Source organism: Papio anubis, chromosome 1 (assembly GCF_008728515.1).
Source record: "Papio anubis isolate 15944 chromosome 1, Panubis1.0, whole genome shotgun sequence".
Lineage (NCBI taxonomy): Eukaryota > Metazoa > Chordata > Mammalia > Primates > Cercopithecidae > Papio > Papio anubis.
In genome coordinates, this window is record NC_044976.1 from 205027736 (window position 1) to 205051669 (window position 23934).

The following is a 23934-nucleotide window of genomic DNA, read 5'->3' on the forward strand; positions in this document are numbered from 1 at the left end:
TACTCCGTAGACAGAGCAGCCCCGCGGGCTACTGGTTGCCCATTTTTATGGTTATTTCTTGATGATATGCCAAATATGGGGTGGATTATTCATGCCTCCTCTTTTTAGACCATATAGGGTAACTTCCTGATGTTGCCATGGCATTTGTAAACTGTCGTGGCGCTGATGGGAGTGTAGCAAGGAGGACAACCAGAGAGGTCACTCTTGTGGCCGTCTTGGTTTTGCTAGGATTTAGCCAGCTTCTTTACTGCAAGCTGTTTTATCAGTAAGGTCTTTATGACCTGTATTTTGTGCTGACCTCCTATCTCATCCTGTGACATAGAATGCCTTAACCATCTGGGAATGCAGCCCAGTAGGTTTCAGCCTCATTTTACCCAGCCCCTACTCAAGATGGAGTTGCTTTGGTTCACACGCCTCTGACATCAGATCAGTGTTGCTTGTTATTACTCTTATTATTTTCATCTCAAATCTGAAGAGTCACCAGAACAAACTTCCTTCTGCCCTTTGGTTTGCTCGCTCCCCTGGCTCCCAGCAGCAGGGGGGCTGCTGACAATGGGCAGATTTCTGGTTGAGTTCCATGGAGGCTGGAGCTGAGGATCAGAGGCAAGCCCTTTTGACTCATGTCGTGGGGTCCCAGCGTGAAACTGCTCTGTGATTACCCTGAAACTCAACACGCCAGAGCTGCCACAGGGAGATGGCAGAGGCTGCTTGGTAGCTGAGAACAAGAGAGATGCCCTAGGAGATGCTCAGAAACAATCCGAGGTTCAGAAGCAGGGCCAGAGCCCCCAGGGATGTGAGCAGAGTGGCCATCGGTGTTCCAGCCCCAGTGTATTAACACCTATGGGCTGGGTGACCTGGGCATCTGAGCTTGCATTCAGAGGTGTCATAGATGAGCCCCCTGGGGCCTGTGCTGCGGCTCCCTCCCCAACGGTGGTGTCTGATGACAGGGTTTTGCAGCAGGCCATCTCCTCCATCCATTCCTGATGGTCAGAAGGCGGGAGAGCCTGAGAGGACAACATCTCCATCATCACATGGGAACTCCCAGGGGGATCCCTCACTGTCTTCCCGAAAGACACAAATTCCACAGAGTTTGCGCATCTTGTTCACAGGGCCCCACCTGTGTGGTGCTGATGGCCTATTCTCCATCCAGATAGCTGAGGATCATAGTTTGTACTTTAAAATGACGTCAAGCATGCTCTTAAAATGCCCCACTAGCGATGCTAGTTATCATTAATGTAATGTTAATGGTATCTAAAGAGGAGTAAAAATTTGAGCAAAGTGCCAAAAAAAAAAAAAAAAAAAAAAAGGTAGGATTCTTGATTGCAAGTCACAAAGCCCAACTTTTTATTAAAGTATAACGTACACACAGAAAAGTGCCCACATCAAAAGTGTACAGCTCCAAGAATGTCCACAAATGGAACGCACCCAGGTCACCGGCAACCAGATCAAGAAACAGAACATGCCAGAAGCAGCCACCACCTCATGTCCCTCTTCCGGTTACTATCTTCTTAGGACTGATCTCTACTTGCAACCACAAGGATGAGTTTTGGGTTTTATACTTTATATAATTGGAATCCTATGGTGCATTTTGGCCTTATCTTGTTCACCACTAGGTTGGTGAATACACTCCAAGCTGGGGGTGGAGGTTGCAGCTCATTCCCATTGCAGTCTGGGATTCCATCGTGTGAATATACCCTAATGTGCTCATCCAACCAACATGGGCATTTGGGTGCTTTCCCGTTTGGGGTTATTATGGAGAGAGTTTTTGTGAAGATTTAGGGCGTTTCTCTGGATGAACACATGTACACACTTCTGTTGGGTATACACCTAGGGGTGGGATTGTTAGGTCTTATATATTTACATCCAACTCAGGCTATTTCATGAAAGAATAAGGAATGTACTGGAAGGAGTTTGCTGGCTCAAAGAATTGACAGAAAACTAGAAGGGAGATCTGTAGGAAGATAGGTGGAGGCAGAGACAGCTCAGTAAGTCCAATAAGTGGAGCGGAAATGACATTCCCAGGACCCTGCCATCCCTGGACATTGCTACCAGTGGACACACCATCCCTTCAGCCTGCCAGCCCTAGACACCTGCCTTACTGGATGACTACCAACCCCGGACCACGGTGACTTCCTTGAAATGAGTCTCAGCATCCCTTCATTTCTGTGTCACATTCTCCAAGCTCATAGCCCCAAGCAAGGGTCCAGGTAGTCCACCCCAGGTCAATGACCACTTCCCGACTGGTATGGGGCTGGAAGCAGGGTGTGCCTGAGGGACAGGGAATACCTCCCTTCTTCAGCTTCCATGGTGGGTACTACACACCACTAAGGTTATATCTAAGGCATGATGTCCCTGCTATAGGAAGGGAGGGGAGATGCTGGACGGTTAAGCTGAAAACACAAAAATGACAGCTGTCCTCACAGCTGCACTCCATAATGCGAGCAGGCTTTATTCCATTCATCTTCCACTGACAGAGTGGGGGAGCTCAGTGACATGTCTGTGGATCTCATAGCTCATGTGCAGAAATCTGCATCTAAGAAGAGGGAGCTAGGCCAGGTGCGGTGGCTCACGCCTGTAATCCCAGCACTTCGGGAGGCCAAGGCGGGCGGACCAGTTGAGGTCAAGGGTTTGAGATGAGTGTGGCCAACATGGTGAAACTCTGTCTCTACTAAAAATACAAAAATTAGCCAGGTGTGGTGGTGGGTACCTGTAATCCCAGCTCCTCGGGAGGCTGAGACACGAGAATCGCTTGAACCCAGGAGGTGGAGGTTGCAGTGAGCCGAGATTGCGCCACTGCACTCCAGCCTGGACGACAGAGCAAGACTGTCTCAAAAACAAAAAAAAGAAGTGGAAGCTGGGTTCACGACCACTCTAGGAAGGGTGACCCATCTCAAAATGACATAGGTCTGGAAGAGGTGCAATAAAAGGACAGAAAAGCATCTCATAGGGGGAGGTAAGGAAGAGAGAAGGAAAAGGAAAAGGAGAGAGAACAAAAGGGAGCCTGAATCTGGAGGGACGGGACATGTAAAAACAACGCAGAGAAAGTTTGGTGGAAGAGGAAAGCAGCATTTTTTTGACCTGATTTTGATGCTCTCTGTGCTGTCCCACTTTCTCAGCTTCTCTGATGTGCTTTTGTGACTTGTGCTTTGCTTCATCGGGTTAATGATGTTGGCGTGAACTACAGAATAAAGAGATCCTGGTCATAAACTGCACTATCAAAGGATCTGAGGTCTTAGCGTCACATCCAGCATACAATTCTGCTCTAGTTTGAGCATCTTAACAACACTGATATTATCAGTGAGCTGATAATGAAACTCAGAATGGGTTTTAACAAAAGAAGCAAGGAATAAAAATGTCCTAAATCCATTTACGAGGGCAGCAAGTCATTAATTGATCTGAAAATTATATGTGCCTCTTTGCAGGCAATTTTATTCATCCAACAGAACCATGGTCTCTTTGAAGTCATCCATTCTTCCCTATATTATACCATGGCATTTAGTACATTTATTTGTTTTAAATGATAATCAGAGCTTTCATCTATGTCGCATCTCTGTTTCCTCTCAGACAGAAAGGCAGGATAATTACCATTAAGCCCAATTTGCAGGTTAGAACATTTCAGGCACACAATGGCCTGCTCTGTATCACACAGCAAGTCTTGGTCAGAACTAGGGAGACAGGCAGTTTCCAAATAAACAGAATAGAACAAACTTAGACAAAGAGCTCTGCTCCCACAGTGTATTCTCCTCTTTCATCGGGGTCATATGAGTTTGGTTTAGGTAGGGCCTTCAGGCTGATCTTAGACAATCCAAGAGCTAATTCATCAATGTCTAGCCTTTCCTTGGGGCATCCATGAATCACCTTCCTTAAACTGCCAGAATTCGGCTTCCTCCTGGTGAACGTGGGAAGTGAAGTGTGCCATGGGTTGTGCAAAAAAGGTGTTTGCTTCACGGTGTGCAGTTAAGATAGTTTGCGGGTCTCCCTACCTGCAAACAGGTAGACCTGGAAGGTAGCACAGTTCAGGGGGCTAAGGGAACTCTGGGGCCGGGCTGCCTGCCCTCAAACCCCAGTTTTTCTGCTTACCATGTGTAACCTTGGGCAAACTACATAAACTTTTTGTGCCTCCGTTTCCCCTCACTCTAAAACAGACATATGGCCGGGTGCACTGACTCACACCTATAATCCCAGCACTTTGGGAGGCCGAGGTGGGCAGATCACTTGAGGCCAGGAGTTGGAGACCAGCCTGGCCAACATGGTGAAAGCCCGTCTCTACTAAAAATACAAAAACGAGCCAGGTGTGCTGGCCTGCGCTTGTCATCCCAGCTACTAGGGAGGCTGAGACATGAGGATCATTTGAACTTGGGAGTGGAGGTTGCAGTGAGCTGAGATTGTGCCATTGCATTCCAGCCTGGGCAACAGAGCAAGACTCTGTCTCAAAAAGATGAATAAATAAAATAAAACAAAACAGACATGCACTTATGGTATTTATTGTTGGAAGATTAAGTACCTTAATGCACACCAATGCTCAGATGACTAGGGGGCACACAGGGGGCTGCTGTCACCATGACTCACTCCTGCAGAGGAGGGACTGCCCTAGTAAAACCCCAGCGGGCCCAGCGCTGTGTCCAGAACAGGTGCTTATATTACTGCAGCCCACAATGGAACTACTAAGTAGGAGCCAAAAGAGGAGGGAGCAGGAAGAGGTGGCATTTGGAGAGGGGAGACCGCACCCACAGGTCTGCTACAGCATATCAACGGCATGGGGTACTTTTACAGTCAAGTTGACTTCAGTGTCTGCCCACCATCTATCTTTGCAGGACCACTGAAACAAGGGACATCCACCATGGCCCCAGGAGGATACGTTAAGAAAACCATTCCACGGCTGGGCGCGGTGGCTCACGCCTGTAACCCCAGAGCTTGGGGAGGCCGAGGCAGGTGGATCACAAGGTCAGGCATTTGAGACCAGCCTGACCAACATGGTGAAACCCTGTCTCTATTAAAAATACAAAAAATTAGCTGGGCATGGTGGTGCATGCCTGTAATCCCAGCTACTCAGGAGGCTGAGGCAGGAGAATCACTTGAACCCAGGAGGTGGAGGTCGCAGTGAGCTGAGGTCGCACCACTGCACTCCAGCCTGGGCAACAGAGCGAGACTCTGTCTCAACACCACCACCACCACCACAACAACAACAACAAACAAAAGAAAACCATTCCAATCCTGTGGGTTGTCTTTTCACTAGGATGATGGAAATGCAGGAACTAGAGAACCTCTGCAGCTGCTTTCTCCAGGAAAGGAGATGAGAACGTTATATGTTTCAGTTGGCCAAAATGCTCTAATTTGATACTGAATATTGCAAATAAGAGATATTTAGGCATTTTTTAAAAATAAGTTATCCCCTGAAATGTATGAATATGATATAAACTTGGAAATTGATGTTTAAAAATTTTAAACTCTTAACTCCAGAGTTATTTTTACATGGCACATTTGTTATTTGGCTATAAAAATTTTGATTTTCTTTGCCAATAATGAAAATAACATGAAAATGAAAAGGAAAAAAATGAAATTGAATGCCACGAAGAAAACAGATGAAAACATAAGACAAGCCCTGGCCACCATTGGCTGGGCAGGGATGGGTGTTGGTCTCACTCCCTAAGGCTTAGAGCATGCATGGTCTCTACAGGGGACTTTGAAGGTCAGAAAAGGAGGTGTTTTCATCACACATGAAGTTAGAGAATGGTACAAAAGAACTTCTTCTCGCGAAAGGGGTTTTCTGACGCAGGCACTGGAATGATGAGAGGGTCTTCCCGCACGTGAGCTTCACAGTAGGCCAGGAGGTCCGCAGCTGCCTGGGAGACCTATGAGGGCACAGAGCACAGGCATTTGGTTAAAGGCCCCTTCGCAGAGTGGGTCCAGGGAAGAGGTGTCCACGTAGAGTGAGGATAAGCCCTAGGATAGGCTTTATAGTGCGCACAGCCTACGACAAGGTCATGCCCAGGCTGGAGGGAGGGTTCGTGCAAACCCAGGAGACTGGTTCGAAGTGTGCCTCCAAGAAAGGGAGGCTGCCCTTGCAAGGCAGGTCAGCATGGAGACGGGAATAAGGGATGGCAGGAGGCTCAAACAGCCTTGCTATACTTTTGAGTAGGTGAGGAGTGGAGGCTCCAGGACAGTAGTCTCACAATGACTTTGCTAAACCGTTTCTGGAAGAATAAAGCAGAAGGCAGCCCCTGGCCAAGCCAGTGTGATCATATTTATTATCATTATTAGTGGTTTTATTGCAATCCACTCTTGTGACCAACACAGAGAGACACTTCATCCTCCCCAACAGAACTCATATTTAGCTATGTTTTAGAAGCATATATATTTTATTTTTATTTATTTTTAATTTTTATTTATTTATTTTTTGAGGCAGAGTCTCACTCTGTTGCCCAGGCTAGAGTGCGGTGGCACGACCCCCGCTCACTGCAACCTCCATCTCCCAAGTTCAAGTGATTCTCCTGCCTCAGCCTCCCAAGTAGCTGAGATTACAGGCACCCACCATGCCCAGCTAATTTTTGTATTTTTTGTAGAGATGGGGTTTCACTATGTTGGCCAGGCTAGTCTCAAACTCCTGACCTCAGGTGATCTGCCTACCTCAGCCTCCCAAAGTGCTGGGATTACAGGCGTGAGCCACCGTGCCTGGCCAGCACACATGTTTTAACTTGGGGTGGCCACTCCCCTGCAGCGAGAGGTTCTCCTGACCAGAAAGTTCTTTCCCCTGCATTTCTTTCCAGGCTTATCTGAAGCCTGCTGGTGCACGGCAGTTGTACATCAAACTGTCCCCAAGCTCAAGCCCAGAGGAAGAGCAGGTTGCGAGAGGGCGGGGTGCGGACAAGCATTTGCTAACAGGGAGAGGCAGTTACGAGCTTATTTTGTTCATGGTCTGTGTCATGTGCTTCGCAAATAAATGGCCTGTGCATTAACTCATCCTGCCAATTAGGCTGTTCTGCCTGCGAGTGTTTATTAGAGGATTACAGGCAGGGGTAAGTATATAGCAGTCAAATGAAATCCTTTTAGTACATTCAATGTCTAAATCTTCCCTAGAATGATAAAAATGTTCCACAGATGAAGAAAAAAAATGTTTAGAAAACTCCAGCTACACAGGCCATACACATTCCCTTCTGGGTTTTAAAAATTGGCTCATCTTTCAACATTTTACAGAGATTCTTCTGATTTTCAGCCCAGACCTAACCGCTTTAGCAATGGCTAGGAATAATTTCAGCAGAGATATACAATGAATCAACTAAACACATCACTAAAATAAATCAACTTGAAATTTAGCAGATGAGTCAATGTAAATCCTTACAAAGCCTACATTTGTTAAGAATGTGGCATGGAGAAATGAGTTCCTATAAACATCAGGCTTCTAGTTCTACCCCCACCCCTAAGCCAGCTGTGTGTCCTTGGGTAAGTAGCTCAACCTTTCTGAGCTTCACTTCCTTCATTTGTAAAATTCAGGAGCGTTGGAGAGCTCTAAGGTCCCAATTTACTCTAAAATGTCTATGATTCTACCTTTAATAGCATGGTCAGTATTTAAGATCCTAAAAATGTGTATGTTGAGTTTAATAGGAGTGTTTGAAGTTTGCAGTGGTTTATAGGACGCCCATATAGGAATTTCCCAGATGGGTGAGGCCCAGGGGAAAACTGAATCTGTAGGGGGGTCTGTGAAGCCATCACAAGGAGCTAGAGCACAGGCTTAGGGAAACAGACTCTGAGGCCCACAGGGCTGTGATGGACACACAAGAGAATGGAATCACATGGTGAGTGTGCAAACTCAGAGCCGTTGGGCTTGGGAGATTGAGCCCTCCCTTGCTGCCACCTTCTAAGGAAAACCGAGTGCCCTCCCCAGCTGCTGGAGTCATGACCTTCTTAGTTTCCACTCCTGGCTTCTCACCATGCCCAGAGATGCAGAAGCTGCTGAGGTCTGGGGTCTCCCTCATGGCCACCATGTTAGGACAGCCACTAAATTCATCCAGTGGCCCTTCTGGCAACCCCTGGGCGGTGGTCTTCACTGCTGCCTGGGCAGCACATACAAGGGCTGCAGTGTTGGAACAACCACATTGCTCCTCTAGGAGCCACTGTCCTCTTGGGTTTGCTAGGTCTGGACCCCTGACTCCAGTGAGCTCTTCTGGGAGCTCCGTTTAAGAATGGCTCGGCTGGACACAGTGGCTCACCTGTAATCCTGGCACTTTGGGAGGCCAAGGCGGGTGCATCGCCTGAAGTCAGGAGTTCAAGACCAGCCTGGCCAACATGGTGCAACCCCGTCTCTACTAAAAATACAAAAAATTAACTGGGCGTGGTGGTGGGCACCTGTAATCCCAGCTACTCAGGAGGCTGAGGCAGGAGAATTGCTTGAACCTGGGAGTTGGAAGTTGCAATGAGCTGAGATTGCACCACTGCACTCCTGTCTGGGCAATAAGAATGAAACTCCATCTCAAAAAAAGAAAAAAATAAATAATGTCTTGCCTGACCATCATGCCCTCTCCAGTTTTCTAGTTTTCACTCTTCCCATCTACTTCATTTTTTTCTGGGCATGCTCCAGTTTCATCTGAATTCTCTATAATCCTCTTTATGTCATTCAGGAAGGAAGTATTCACTATCTACCCTTTAGCTAATTGAAAGGATGCAAGGGAAAGCACAAGGCCCTCTAGAAGATCTCACTGTGATCTCAAACATGATGTAGTCACTATAATAATCCATGTGTGCTGAAATGTCACAAAAGAACACTTGCACGCCACTGTGGATCCATGATGAGAGGCCAGGAGACGGGCATCTGATAACCTGTCCAGTCCCACACAGTAGCGGACATCTTGGTGAATCTGCCCCCGTTCTCCAGAGGGCAATCACTGGACTTCTGGGCCCAGAAACATGATTTCCTGGCACACTCAGAATGGATCATCTCTTGTGGCTGGCCCATATTAAACAAGCTCAGGAGGCAGCTGGATAAAACCATAATACAAATAGAAGCTAACATTTACATTTACTGATGGCTTCTCAGGTGCCAGCACTGTGCTACATGCAACAGATGTACTATGCCATTTAATTCTTCTGATAAGTATGATTCTAGCCTGGGCAACATAACAAGGCTCTACCACAAAATGAAAAAAATAGCCAGCCACTCCAGCCTGGGGAAAAAAAAAAAAATCTTCCAAAAAAAAAAAAAAAAAAAAAAAAAAAAAGCACAATTCTTTATTTATAATTGACAAATAAAAATGGAATATATTTATGGTATACAACATGATGTTTTGATACATGTATACATTATAGAATGGTTAAATCAAGCTAACTGACACATCCATTACCTCATATGCTTTTCTTTGTGGTTAAAAACATGTAAAATTTACTCTTTTAGCAATTTTCTTTTTTCTTTTGAGATGGAGTCTCTCTCTGTCATCCAGACTGGAGTGCAGTAAGGCTATCTCAGCTCACTGTAACCTCCACCTCCTGGGTTCAAAGAGTTTTCCTGCCTCAGCCTTCTGAGTAGCTGGGATTACAGGCTCCTGCTACCATGCCTGGCTAATTTTTTATTTTTGGTAGAGATGGGGGTTTCACCATGTTGCTCAGGCTGGTCTCAAACTCCTGACCTCAGGTGATCTGCCCACCTCGGCCTCTCTATAATCTGTGCTGGGATTACAGGCATGAGCCACTGAGTCTGGCAAGCCATTTTCAAGTATACATGATAAGTACTATTCTTAAAGCCACTTTACAGATGAGGAGACTGAGGCACAAAGGTTAAGAAGGTCACCCATCTATTAAGAGAGGAAACCAGGGCCGGGCATGGTGGCTCATGACTGTAATCCCAGCACTTTGGGAGGCCGAAGCGGGCAGATCACGAGGTCAGGAGCTTGAGATCATCCTGGCCAACATGGTGAAATCCCATCTCTACTAAAAATACAAAAATTAGCTGGGCGTGGTGGCCCATGCCTGTAATCCCAGCTACTCGGGAAGCTGAGGCAGGAGAATCGCTTGAACCAGGGAGTCAGAGGTTGCCGTGAGCCGAGATCACGCCATTGCACTCCAGCCTGGTGACAGAACGAGACTCCATCTCAAAAAAAAAAAAAAAAAAAAAAAAGAGAGCGAGAGGGAGAAAGCAGCAGAATTTGAAGCTAAGCTATACTATACTACAGCCATCCCCAACCTTTTTGGCACCAGGGAGTGGTTTCATGGAAGACAGTTTTTCCACTAACTGGGGATGGGGGGATGGTCTCAGGATGATTCAAGCGCATTACATTTATTGTACACTTTATTTCTATCACTATTACATTGTTATATATGATGAAATAATTATATACAATTCACCATAATGTAGAATCAATGGGAGACCTGAGCTTGTCTTCCTGCAACTAGATGGTCCCATTTGGAGGTGATGGGAGACAGTGACAGATAGTCAGACACAGGATTCTTATAAGGAGTTTGCAACCTAGATCCCTCACACACACAGTTCACAATTGGGTTTGTGCTCCTGTAAGAATCTAATGCGGCTGCTGATCTGACAGGAGGCAGAGCTCAAGCGGTAATGCAAGCAATGGGAGCACCTGTAAATACAGAGGAAGCTTTGCTTGCTCACCTGCTGCTCACCTGCTGCTGTGCGGCCCGGTTCCTAACAGGCCACAGACTAGTACTGGTCCATGGTCCGGGGGTTGGGGACCTCTTTTCTACTCCACAGAATCTACACTCGATACGGAATCTATAATCTACACTGTATGCAGAATCTATACTCAGCCGCCATACTACAGCAGCTGCTTTGTTAATTGACAGTGAGACCCGTAATTCTCAAGCGGCCTGGAACGTTCTCACCTGCCCAGCCAGCGCACAAGAGGAGAGATCCTTGTGGAACAACTACCTGGGAGCTCACAGGACCAGAAGAAGGAGCGTCTTCCACCTAGAGTATCTTAGATCATTTCATTTCACTTAGAGACAGGAAGTGTCTTCAGCTGGGACATACCCTCTGTCCCCGCACCCTGAGAAGTGCGGGATGGACATGGTCACTGTGGTCTCCAAGACACCCCTTCCTCTAGGCTGTGACCTGCCAATCCCCTTCTGTCTACACATACAATCCAGCTAATCAGAAGTTGGCTGGTTAAACTGTCACGACAGCTTTCTTCCCCTTGATCAGTTTACCTGTCCAGGTGGTGATCAACATCCAACATGGGCCAATTCGACTCTTTCAATTCTCTGGGAGCAACCTAAAGGGGGCGCCTCACTGTGGAAGCTGCATTATCAACCAGTACATCATGTACATCATGACCAAACATTAAAGGAGTGGGCTCAAAAAATGTTGGGGCTTTGGGGAACAGCTCAGTCAAGGGGAGGTCAGCTTGGGCCCACGTTCCACTCCACAGCGGAGTAACTTCTTCCCTTACAGCCCAGTGTCTGCAACACCCTAACAATTATGCTGTTAATAGTCTGGCCTTGCCAGGTCTAAGCAGGTCTAATCTAGGAATTTTTCTGTCACCTCCCAAAGGTGATGCTGTACTTGATGCCACAATTTTTCTTGCAAGAAAACGAGTTGTTCTTAGGTTGCTTCCTTTTGTTGCTTTAAGATCGCAGTTGCGTTTGCTGAGTTATAGCTACACTCCTCTGGCTTGCTGAATCCTGTCTGTGCATCCATGCAACAGAAATGCACACACAATGAAGCCAGTATTAGTGCCGATCAAGAAGTGCTCAGTTTAAGCCCGAATGTGTGGATCTGGGTTGGTTCCATGCAACATTAATTTCCTAGGTGCACACAGAATTACTGAAATGTAACACTGTGAAGAATGGCCCACTTACGCACAGCTGCATCTAATAGAGCATAAGTCATCTTACAGCAAAATAGTCAAGGGAGTTTTCTGCCTTCATCACCCCCTCTTTTCACATAGTGTCCAGAGTCCTCTATAACCTGTATAACCAAAGTATCTCGGGTAACCCCTGAAGTTTATTGTTAATGTGATCTGAAAAGATAAATATAGGTAATGACCATCTTAATGAGCCTGATACATGAAAGGTGGCGTCCCAACAAATAGCTCAGCATCCAGGTATTAATTAACCTAAGCCTGCTCCTTCCGCTGAGAGGGAGATTTTCTTAATCAGCCCTAGATTGATGTTTATGGTTGGAGGTTTCCTTCAACACGCACCAAATAGGGGTTGCAGACACCGCCAGATCCCATTAAACATCTGCCATCTTTGGAACATAGACAATTTTCTTTCAAGGAGAAAATCTTATTCTGGTAGAAAATTGAAAATTCCTTTACTGTGTATGCTTTCTCATCAAGCCTGAATTCGGCTTTCCCTCAAGTTTGCTGTGATGAAATGCCTGGAGCATCTCTGTGCCTCCCCGTCTTAGTATTGAACTGTTAGAGTTACAAGACAACAGATGTTGAAAAGAATCGGTAGCTTGGGAACAACTGTGGAATTTTACCATCACATTTCAGAGTAAAAGAGGTGATTAAAGCAGCCCAAGTTAGCACATAATCCTGTTAGTTGCACTATAATTACAAGCTTCAATGATGGGAGAAAATGCCGCAATTACCATAGTCACATTCCGTGACAAGACAGATGACATAATTATTATTCTGGCTGTGACACCCACTGCATTTATCCTTTGCATCTGAAGTAGACAGACCCACACCTATTTCTAAGCTGGTCTAGTTAACAGCACTACTGGGGATCAATTAAAAGCACCTAGGTTGGCTTTGCCTGTTTCTCCTTCTACTCCAAAAAACAAAGCAGGATTACAGTTAATGGCACAGCCAGGTTGCACACACCACTAGAAGATATCATATACTGCTTATCCTCAGCGGGATCCTCGGGACATTACAGGTATATACCCCACCTCTAAATTCTCAGCAAGCACTGCAGGGTGAATTCTTGTGCTTTTTTTTTTTTTTCCTCCTAACATTGGGAAATATTTGAGACCTACACACCAGTTCCTAAGGGCAATCTCTAGATACTTTCATATTATAGCTTTCAGTGGATCCCAGTAACTACTTCGTACTATTCCTGCTCAACGTGGGCAATTCTTACTTGTTGGTGGATGGCCTGTATGGGGAGAGGCTTCTGCCCAGCGGTTGGGTCCTAGGCCATGGGTAACATCTAGTTGAGAGTGGGTTAGGTTATATCTGAAGGTGGAAACCAGAGATGGGAGAGTGGGCGATATGTATGAATAAAAGAATAATTCAACAGAGTCCGTCTCTGAATCCTTAAGTCAAATGTCCGTAACAGTGGACTAGCCACTGTTAACTACTTTCAGCATAGGCTTTTTTTTCCACATCAAAAGTTGATTGCACATTGGGAGCTAAATCTAAGATGCTTGAAAGAGAGTTGTAATATTACCAAATTAACTTAAGTAAGAGTTGTTCTCACATGGCCTTCAGCACAGGAATATTAGAGTCAGAGGTTGCAGTGAGCTGAGATCACGCCATTGCACTCCAGCCTGGGCAATAGAGCAAGACTCTGTCTCCAAAAAAAAAAAAAGAAAAAAGAAAGAAAAAGAAGAGAATTTGCTGGAATTTTGACTGGGATCACATTGAATCTATAGATCAAGTTGGGAAAAATTGCTGTTTTAACTATATTGAGTCTTCTTATCCATGAACATGGACTATCTCTCCATTTTATTTAGATGTTTGATTTTTTTCCCTCAGAGTTTTGTAGTTTTCCTCATACAGATCTTGTGCATATTGAATATATCTGGTATATTTTTGCTCATCTTTTTACATTCAACCTGAGTCACTTTATTTTAGGTCTATGTGTAATGTGAAATATATTATTTTTAAAGGTTAAATCTGATAATCTAAATTAGTTTTCCCACTTAACACTTATTATTAAGATAGACATATTTGGTATTGTTTCTGCTGTCTTATTTTGTTTTTTGAAACTTTTACGTTCTCTTTTGTTTTCTAGTTTATGTGCCATGGTCTTTATTTCTTGTCCTCCAGTAATTAAGAAGTGTAGGCTGGGCACGATGGCTCACACCTGTAATCCCAGCATTTTGGGAGGCTGAGGTGGGCGGATCACTTGAGGTTGGGAGTTTGAGACCAGCCTGGCCAACATAGTGAAACCCCATCTCTACTAAAATTACAAAAAATAGCCGGGCATAGTGGTGCGCACCTGTAGTCCCAGCTACTTGGGATTGCTTGAACCCCGGAGGCAGAGGTTGCAGTGAGCAGAGATTGCTCCATGGCATTCCAGCCTGGGCGACAGAGTGAAACTCTATCTCAAAAAAAAAAAAAAAGCATTTAATCTTTATAGCCTTAATATGTTTATAATGTTAATCAATTTCAGAAATGAAGTTATATTGATTGATTCACATCTATGAAATATGAAGAAATTGGCTATACTGGACAGTTATCATGCATGTTTTCCCCTAGCAACTGAACCCCTTCACTGGTTGGAGGAGTTATCTACTTTATGAGTCCTTGTGTGGGGAAACAATTCTTTCTCTTAATAGATCGGAAAATGTCAAATACTCACCTTCCCAGAATCTCTTGCATCTTCGCACATATGACTCTGTTTCTATCTGACACACATGTGCCAGACTTCGACTTATGATCTGAGGGGGAAGACATTAGGAGCTTTTGTTCTGGTGGCAGTGGCCCTGGCTAGAAGGTTGAGTTCCTGGCTCAGAGTGACAGTGGTACAAACTGTAGCATGTAGTGCTGGGTGGTGATTGCCGCAGTTTCCTCCTCAGACTGTTCTGCAGTGTGGTTTTGAGTGCTGTTCCCAGAAGATGAATCTTAAGCCCACTTCTCTAGACTTCCTAACAATTTTATAAGCTCTTCAAAATCCCTTTAATAAATTCCTTTTATAATCAACTTAGATGCTTATCAACAGTGGACTGGATAAAGAAAATGTAGCATATATACACCATGAAATACAATGCAGCTATAAAAATTAGTGGAATTGTGTCCTTAGCAGCAATAAGAATATAGCTGGCAGCCATTATCCTAATTGAATTAATGCAGGCACAGAAAACCAAATACCAAATGTTCTCATTTATAATCGGGAGCTAAACATTGAGTACACATGGTCACAAAGATGGGAACGAGAGACACCAGGACCTACTTGAGGGGTGATTGAGGAGGAAGGTAAGGGCTGAGAAACTACCTATTGGGTACTATGCTCACTGCCTGGGGGATGAAATCACTTCTACACCAAACCCTACTGACATGCAATTTACCCACATAACAAACTTGCACATGTACCCCTTGAACCTAAAATTAAAGTTGAAACTAACCAACTAACTGAATTCCTTTTATATTTACTCAGCCAGGGTAAGCTTCTGTTATTTGTAATAAAGACCCTTGGACTGATAGGTGGCCATATTTTCACTCTCCTCTCTTCTCCCTCCCCCATTTTAATGTAAGTATTTTCTAGGATTGTCATAGTCTACTGCCGACAAATGTTTATTTTTACATCGTATGGATTTCTGAGAAGAATGATAAAAATTACATTTTGTAAGAGCGGTCACCATAGTTATTATTATTTTTTTAAGACACAGTCTCGCTCTGTCGCCAGGCTGGAGTGCAGTGGCGCAATCTCAGCTCACTGCAACCTCTGCCTCCCGGGTTCAAGCGATTCTCCTGCCTCAGCACAGGTGTGCGCCACCACGCCCAGCTTATTTTTGTATTTTTAGTAGAGACCAGGTTTCACCATGTTGGCCAGGATGGTCTTGATCTGTTGACCTATGATCTGCCTGCGTCGGTCTCCCAAAGTGCTGGGATTACAGGCATGAGCCACTGCGCCCGGCCAGTTATTCTTAATTCTAAGTTTACATTGATTGAATAACCCTGCAACTTCTTTCCTACCATGCCATCCCTGTGTGGAAGTTATTTCGATTCAGTCAGCTGGCTGGATCCCATGTTACACACATGTATGTGCAGAGTCCAGAGGAGGCAGGACACCACCCGGGCCACGGTGCTGGCAAGAAACCTGAACAGAAGGTCATCTCTGAGCAAGTCAGAGTCTAAAGAAACAGTGTGGCAGTTGGCCCGGCACAGTGGCATGCCTGTAATCCCAGCACTTTGGGAGGCCGAGGTGGGCAGATCACCTGAGGTCAGGAGTTCGAAACCAGCCTGGCCAATACGGTGAAACCCTATCTCTACTAAAAATACAAAAATTAGCCGGGCATGGTGGTGGCAGGCGCCTGTAATCCCAACTACTCAGGAGGTTGAGGCAGGAGAATCACTTGAACCCGGGAGGTGGAGGTTTCAGTGAGCTGAGATCGTGCCACTGCACTCCAGCCTGGGCTTGTGACAGAGTGAGACTCTGTTTCAAAAACAAACAAACAAGCAACAACAACAAAAAAACACTGTGGCAGTGACTAGAAGAACCCCAAAGGTCCTGGGAATAAAGAACAACCACAATGGGCTGGTGCAAGCTCTTCGTCAGGCTCCCAAGGTGAGAGAATTGATTGAGCTCAGGAGTTTGAGAATAGCCTGGGAATCATAGCGAGACCCCCATCTCTACTAAAAAATTTTAAAAATTAGCTGGACATAGTGGTATATGCCTACTTAGGTTTGCTTAGGTTTGACAGCCTCTCAGGGTGGAACTTTTGAAATACAAGGCAGTAGACTGCCCAGTCATTCCTATGGAGTTCGACATCAGCCTTACTGGTGACCTAGTGTTCTTTTTGCTGCTGCTACTGATGTTTGTGCATTCCATGAGCTGACATAGATGGACAGAGGTCCCTTATTTGGTACCTTCAGTCAATGGAGTAAGAAAGTTGTCTGATACCCAGATCTGAAGGCTATTAAGAGTAAGAATTGAGAAGACTGACTCTATCACGCTGATAAAGAATTAAGCAGAATTCTAGGACTGAATATTGACCCAGAAACTATAACTTGGCAAAGACCATTTGGATCCCAGTGATGGATATTGGAGGCAGATCACCTTTGGGAGGTAGAGGCAGGTGGATCACTTGAGGTCAGGAGGTCAGGAGACATCAGACTGATGTCTCCATGATGAGTGAAATCATGAGTGTTCTGTCTTTCAACAGTGCTCTAAAACAGGGGTCCCCAACCCCCTGCCAGGGACCAGTACCAGTCCATGGCCTGTTAGGAAACGGGCTGCACAGCAGGAGGTGAGCGGCGAGCGAGAAAGTGAGCATTACCGCACGAGCTCCGCCTCCTGTCAGATCAGCGGAGTCCTTAGATTCCCATAGGAGCGTGAACCCTATTGTCAACGGTGCATGGAAGGAATCTAGCTTGCATGCTCCTTATGAGAATCTAATGCCTGATGATCTGTCACTGTCTCCCAATACCTGTCCTGTCTAGTTGCAGGAAAACAAACTTAGGACTTCCACTGATTCTACATTATGGTGAGTATGTAATAATAATAGCAATAAAGTACACAATAAATGTAATGCTTGAGTCATCCCCAAACCGTCCCCCACTGCCTGTGGAAAAACTGTCTCTGATGAAACCAGTTCCCAGTGCCGAAAAGATTGGGAACCGCTGCTCTAAAAGATAGGAGAGACTGGGGAAAATGGCTGTGCTATCTAATGAGAACGGGGATGCTACCAGTGCTGAAGATCTGGGCGTGAGTGGTGCCTTGACAATGCTATGAAGGATGCCTCAAGCCCAATCTCATACAGACTCAGAGGGAATGCTAATATTTATCTGATGGACATGAAGCCCTCCAGCACAGCAGGTCCAACAGCACGAAGACTTGTTGACTCTGAATGCTCTATAGTGATGGAAGCTGGATTTGGAGATAACTTTGTCTTGAAAACGTTTTCTTAAAAGTATTATTATTATTACTGAAATAAAGTCTTGCTCTGTTGCCCTGGCTGCAGTGCAGTGGTGAGATCATAACTCAAAACAGCCTCTGTCTTCTGGGCTCAAGTGATCCTCCCGCCTCAGCCTCCTGAGTAGGCACATACCACCATGTCCAGCTAATTAAAAAAAAAAAAAAAAATTTAGTAGAGATGTGGTCTTGCTCTGTTTCCCAGACTTGTCTCAAACTCCTGAGTTCAAGCAATTCTCCCACCTTGGCCTCCCAAAGTGCCAGGATTACAGACGTGAGCCACTGCACCCAGCATAAAAAAATGTTTAATTACAGGACTGTATGTTTATACAAATATATGTGTACATATATATAATATAGGTGTATTTCTATAAAACATATGTGACATAAAATGCATCGTCTTAAGTATTTTTAAGTATATAGTTCAGTAGTATTAAGTATATTCACATTCTTGTGCAACTATCAGTACCACCCCTCTCAGAACTTGCAAAACTGAAACTCTGCTTCCATTAAACAACCCTCCATTCTCTCCTTCCCCCAGCCCCTGGAGACCACCATTCTCCTATCCGTTTCTATGAATTTGACTACTCTAGGTACCTCTTACAGGTGGAATACAATATTTTGTCTTTTCGTGCCTGGCTTACTTCTGTTAGCACAGTGTCCTCAAGGTTCATTCATGTTGTCACATGTGTCTGAGTTTCCTTCCTGTTTAAGGCTGAACCATATTCTGCTTTAAGTATATACTACATTTTGTTTATCTATTCATCTATTGATAGACATTTAGGTAGCTTCTATGCCTTGGCTATCGTGAGTAAGCTGCTATTAATACGGATGTACAGATTTCTCTTCAAGACCCTACTTCCAATTCTTTTGAGTCTATTCGTAGCTGATACATGGATTGTCTCACCTGATCCCATTTCTATAACATTGATTTGGGCCCAGAAATCTTCATAAGTAGGCAACAATGAGGAAGGGGTCCTGGGTTGGGGAGAACAATTGTTCTGAGAGACGGCTAACCACAAACAGCCCCTTGCACAACATCCTGTTCCCTCACGTTGCACGTAGCCCCAGCAGCAGGACTGTAACTGCACGAAACCCCTCCAGCATGACCCTGTAAAGCCTCCTTCCAGCCCTTGCCTTTTTGAAGACAGTCCCTTTTCTGCTGTGCTGCCCGTTGATTCCTTGCAATGTACTTTCCCTCTAATAAATCTGCTATTTTTTTTTTTTAAACCTATGACTGCCTTGGCAAATTCCTTTAGCACTCATGATTCTGACTGTAGTCATCACACCTGCAACAGGCCCTGCATCAAAACAGGTGACTGAGCTGTTCCAAGTACATCAAGCCCATCCTTCAGTGCCTCCAGTGCCTTCAGTGCCTCCTATGACTCAGATCGTGTGTGGATCCAGCCACGTGCAAGACCCTCAGCCCCTGCTCGGGAGGACCTTTTGACTGAGCAGGAATTTTCTCAGAAGCTTTCTTATGGTCTTAATGTATATTATCATGTGTAAATTAACATAATTACGCACATCTGTATCTCCTATAATGAAATTCAATTGAATAAAATGAAATAAGTTTGCTAAAGAAAAGCAGCACGTATTTGCATTACATTTAAACTTCTGCATAATTGAGAATATATATATGTTGCCATGGACATAAATGGCCACTTGGTTGGGTAGAGAATTCACTGTAGATGCTGTTTCTCCTTGGGCTGACATCTTCAGAACTGTGGTGAAGTGTTGTCCAGACTGAGATTTTCCTCCTTTGTGGGTGAGGCACTGTAGTGTAGTGATAGCACCCAAGGTTCTGGGTTTGTATCCTTCCTTCATCAAATGGCAACTCTGGACCTCTTTTCTTTTCTTTTCTCTTTTCTCTTTTGTCTTTTCTCTCTTCTCTTCTCTTCTCTTCTCTCTTCTTTTCTTTTCTTTTTTTCATTTCTCTTTTTTTTAGATAGAGTCTTGCTCTGTTGTCCAGGCTGGAGTGCAGTGGCATGATCCTGGCTCACTGAAACCTTCTCCTCCTAAGTTCAAGCAATTCTCCTGCCTCAGACTCCCAAGTAGCTGGGACTACAGGTGCTCGCCACTACACCTGGCTAATTTTTGTATTTTTAGTAGAGATGGAGTTTCACCATGTTGGCCAGGCTGGTCTTAAACTTCTGACCTCAAGTGATCCTCCCGCCTTGGCTTCCCAAAGTGCTGGGACAACAGGCGTGAGCCACTGCACCTGGCCTGGGCCTGTTTTCTTGTGAAATGGGTATTCATAGCACCAACATCTCAGGGCTGGTGTGAAAATTCAAGCTCCTAACACATGTTAAGAATGTACCCAGGTTGGGTGTGGTGGCTCATGCCTGTAATCCCAGCACTCTGGGAGGCCAAGGTGGGAGGATTGTTTGAGCTCAGGAGTTAGAGACCAGCCTGAGCAACATGGCAAAACCTAGTTGCAGCTACTTGGGAGGCTGAAGTGGGAGGATTGCTCGAGCTGGGGAGGCGGAGGCTGCAGTGAGCCAAGATCACGACACTGCACTCCAGCCTGGGTGACAGAGCGAGACCCTGTCTCAAAAAAAAAAAAAAAAAAAAAAGAATGTAATCAAGGTTAGGGGTATTTGTCCTAACTGACTGCTTCTTCTGCCTATATTCTTTTCTTTTTTTTCTTTTTTTTAGATGGAGTTTTGCTCTTGTTGCCCAGGCTGGAGTGCAATGGCACGATCTTGGCTCATTAGATTCCTCATGACCTCATTCCTTGTTTACTGAAGCAGTGTTTGAACGCCTCCCAGGTTCAAGCGATTCTCCCACCTCAGCCTCCCGAGTAGCTGGGATTACAGGCGCCCGCCACTACGCCCAGCTTATTTTTGTATTTTCAGTAGAGACGGGGTTTCACCATGTTGGCCAGGCTGGTCTCGAACTCCTGACCTCCGGTGATCCGCCTCCCCCTCGGCCTCCCAAAGTGCTGGGATTACAGGTGTGAGCCACCGCGCCCTGGCCTCTTCTGCCTATATTCTTAACGGGCTCTTTATTAGTAGTATTGTTTTTGTTTTGCTTTTTGCTGTTGACTTATTTGTTGATGGGGAGATCACTCTTTCCTTTTGAGATTAAGACCCTCAGCAGTATTTGTGTTTCAGTGTCGATCATTTCTCTCACACTCTTTTCTGGAATATGGCAAGCAGTTCGGACCTGCAGATTCAGGTCTTCCTTTATTTAATGAAGTCGTTTCATGTTATATCCTTAAGAGTATTTTCTATTCCATTTACTCTCTCTGCCAGGAACATTCGCATACAAATGTGGGAATGCTGTTGTCAGTCTGGATTTCTATCAGCTTCTAATTGCTTCGATCTGACACTCCATCTGTTTCTTTTGTTTCCTGTGCACCTTTCTGAAGCCTGTCTCCAGGTCATCACTGCGGTTTTCCACAGTATGTGTGACACGCTCCGCTCTTTCCAGCGGTCCTCCTACCTCCCTCCAATTCTTTCCTTAGCTTTTCCACCTTCCTTTCCAACTCATTAGTTTCATCTCTTCTGTTTCTTTTTTTTTCTTTTTGAGATGGAGTTTTACTCTGTCACTTAGGCTGGAGTGCAATGGCGCGATCTTGGCTCACTGCAACCTCTGCCTCCTAGGTTCAAGCAATTCTCCTGCCTCAGCCTCCCGAGTAGCTGGGATTACAGGTGCCCGCCATCATGCCCAGCTAATTTTTGTATTTTTAGTAGAGACGGGGTTTCACCATGTTGGTCAGGCTGGTCTCAAACTCCTGACCTCAGGTGATCCGCCCGCCTCAGCCTCCCAAAGTGCTGGGATTACAAGTGTGAGCACCGTTCCCGGGCTAAATAAATTTTTAAAAGACAGGGTCTCACTCTGTGACCCAGGTTGGAGTGCAGTGGCGCAATCTTGGCTCTCTGCAACCTCGACCTCCCAGGTTTAGGTGATCCTACCACATTAGCCTCTAGCTAGGACTACAGGTACATGCCACCACACCCGGCTAATTTTATCTATATCTATATCTTTTATTTTTTTGTAGAGATGGGTTTTTGCCATGTTGCCTAGGCTGGTTTTGAGCTCCTGTGCTCAGGCAAACCTGCCTTGGCCTCCCGAAGTGCTGGAATTACAGGCGTGAGCCACTGTGCTGGCCTTAAAATATTCTATAATACTACAATAGAAAATTGGGTAAAGGGTAGGAATAGCCAATTAGCAAAAGAAGAATTTAACATACAAAATTAGTTTAATTCTAGTAACAGTCAATGAAATCTATGTTAAAATAATGAGGCGTCAGCAATCAAGAGATGGTATGACATAAAGGTTAAGAGCGAAGGCTCTGGAGACGCACTCCCTAGTTTCCTATCCCTGGGCTCTCACCACTTGCCAGCTGCTGAATTTTAGGCTAGTTAATTAATCTTTATAGACCTCAGTTTCCTCCTTTATATAATGGAGTACCCACTTCATTGGACTGCTATGAGAATTGAGTGAATTTAATGTGACTTGTTCAGAACAGCACACAGTAAGCACTCAGTAAGTGTTGGCTACTATTATTATTATCTGTTAAATTGGTATGGCATAATGAATGGCGTTTTGGGCGAGAATGTGGGAAAACAGCCATACATGACTGATAAAAATATAAATTGGTATCCCTTTCCATAGGGAAATTTGATATTGATTCAAACACTTTCTTGTGTATACAGTCATGTGTTGCTTAATGATGGGGCTATGTTCTGAGAAACGCCTTGTTAGGTGATTTCATCATTGTAAGAACACCACAGAGTGTACTTCCGTAAACCTAGATGGTCTATCCGATTACACACTAGGGTATAGCCTATAGATTACAGGGTATAGCCTACTGCTCCTAAGCTACAAACTTTGGAAATGTTAATTAATTAATTATTTTGAGACAGGGTCTCACTCTCATCCAGGCTGGAGTGCAGTGGCATGATCAGGGCTCACTGCAGCCTCAAACTCCTGGGCTCAAGCGATCCTCCTGCCTCAGCCTCCCAAGCAGCTGGGACTACAGGTGTGCACCACATCCAGCTTACTTTTTTGAATTTTTAGTAGAGACAGGGCCTCACTCTGTTGCCCACCCTGGTCTCAAACTCCTGAGCTCAAGTGATCCTCCTGCCTTGGTCTCCCAAAGTGCTGGGATTACAGGAATGTGACTATACTGAATACTGTAGGCAACTGTCACACAATGGTAAGTATCTGTGTATCTAAACATATCTAAACATAGAAAAGGTACGGTAAAAATACAATACTAGAATATCTTTTTTGTTTGTTTGTTTCTTTTGTTTTGAGACGGAGTCTTGCTCTGTCGCCCAGGCTGGAGTGTAGTGGCGCCATCTCGGCTCACTGTAACCTCTGCCTCCCTGGTTCAAGCAATTCTCCTGCCTCAGCCTCCCGAGTAGCTGGAATTACAAGCCTATGCCACCACGCCCGGCCAATTTTTGTATTTCTAGTAGAGACAGGGTTTCACCATGTTGTCCAGGCTAGCCTTGAACTCCTGACCTCAGGTGATCCTCCCATCTTGGCCTCTCAAAGTGTTAAGATTAGGTACTTGCTTATTTTTTAAATTTTTGAAAAATGCTGACAAATATAAAGAGGATAATTGGAATGATCTATAACCACTACCTTTTGATGTTTTTCCATCTATATTTGTTTTACATTTATTATAAAACTGGGGCCATAATGTACATTTATTGTTTTTTTAGAACATGGTTTATCACTGAACAGTATATTGTGATCATATATCCAGGCCAGGAAATATTCTCCTAAAATGTCATTTTTAATATCTATTTTCCCCCGATGTACAGTAATTTATTTAACCCGTCTCCTATCCTTAGACATTTCAGTTATTTCCAAGTGTGAGTCTTTTTTTATTTTTCCTTTTTTTTTTTGAGACGGAGTCTCAACCTGTGGGCGTGGGAGATCGCACCACTGCACTCTGGCCTGGGCAACAGAGAGAGAGAGAGACTCCATCTCAAAAAACAGCAAGAACAACAACAAAAAAAAACAAGTGCCATTGTAATGAACAGAGAAGTAGTATTATTTTCAAAACAAGCATTAAAGGCCCCTGAAAAGGATATGACTTTTTTACATTCTCACTTCAACCCACCAGATGTCCTGCTTCTTTGTTGGAAGCGCTTTAAGTAAGCTGCATGCTTAAAGATGTGTTCAGCCACTCTTGTTAATTTATAGTTTGAAAGA

General features: G+C 44.8%; 1 protein-coding gene across 1 annotated transcript in view; it reads right to left on the minus strand.

Annotated features, from left to right (window-relative positions):
• Positions 1–1320: 1320 nt before the first annotated feature.
• GNG4 (G protein subunit gamma 4) overlaps positions 1321–23934 on the minus strand; it is a 95635-nt gene continuing 73021 nt past the window's right edge. The window contains exon 4 of the mRNA XM_009197138.3: positions 1321–5852. Coding sequence (XP_009195402.1) covers positions 5724–5852 — 129 coding nt within the window. The 3' untranslated portion in view covers positions 1321–5723. The remainder of the gene's footprint in view (positions 5853–23934) is intronic.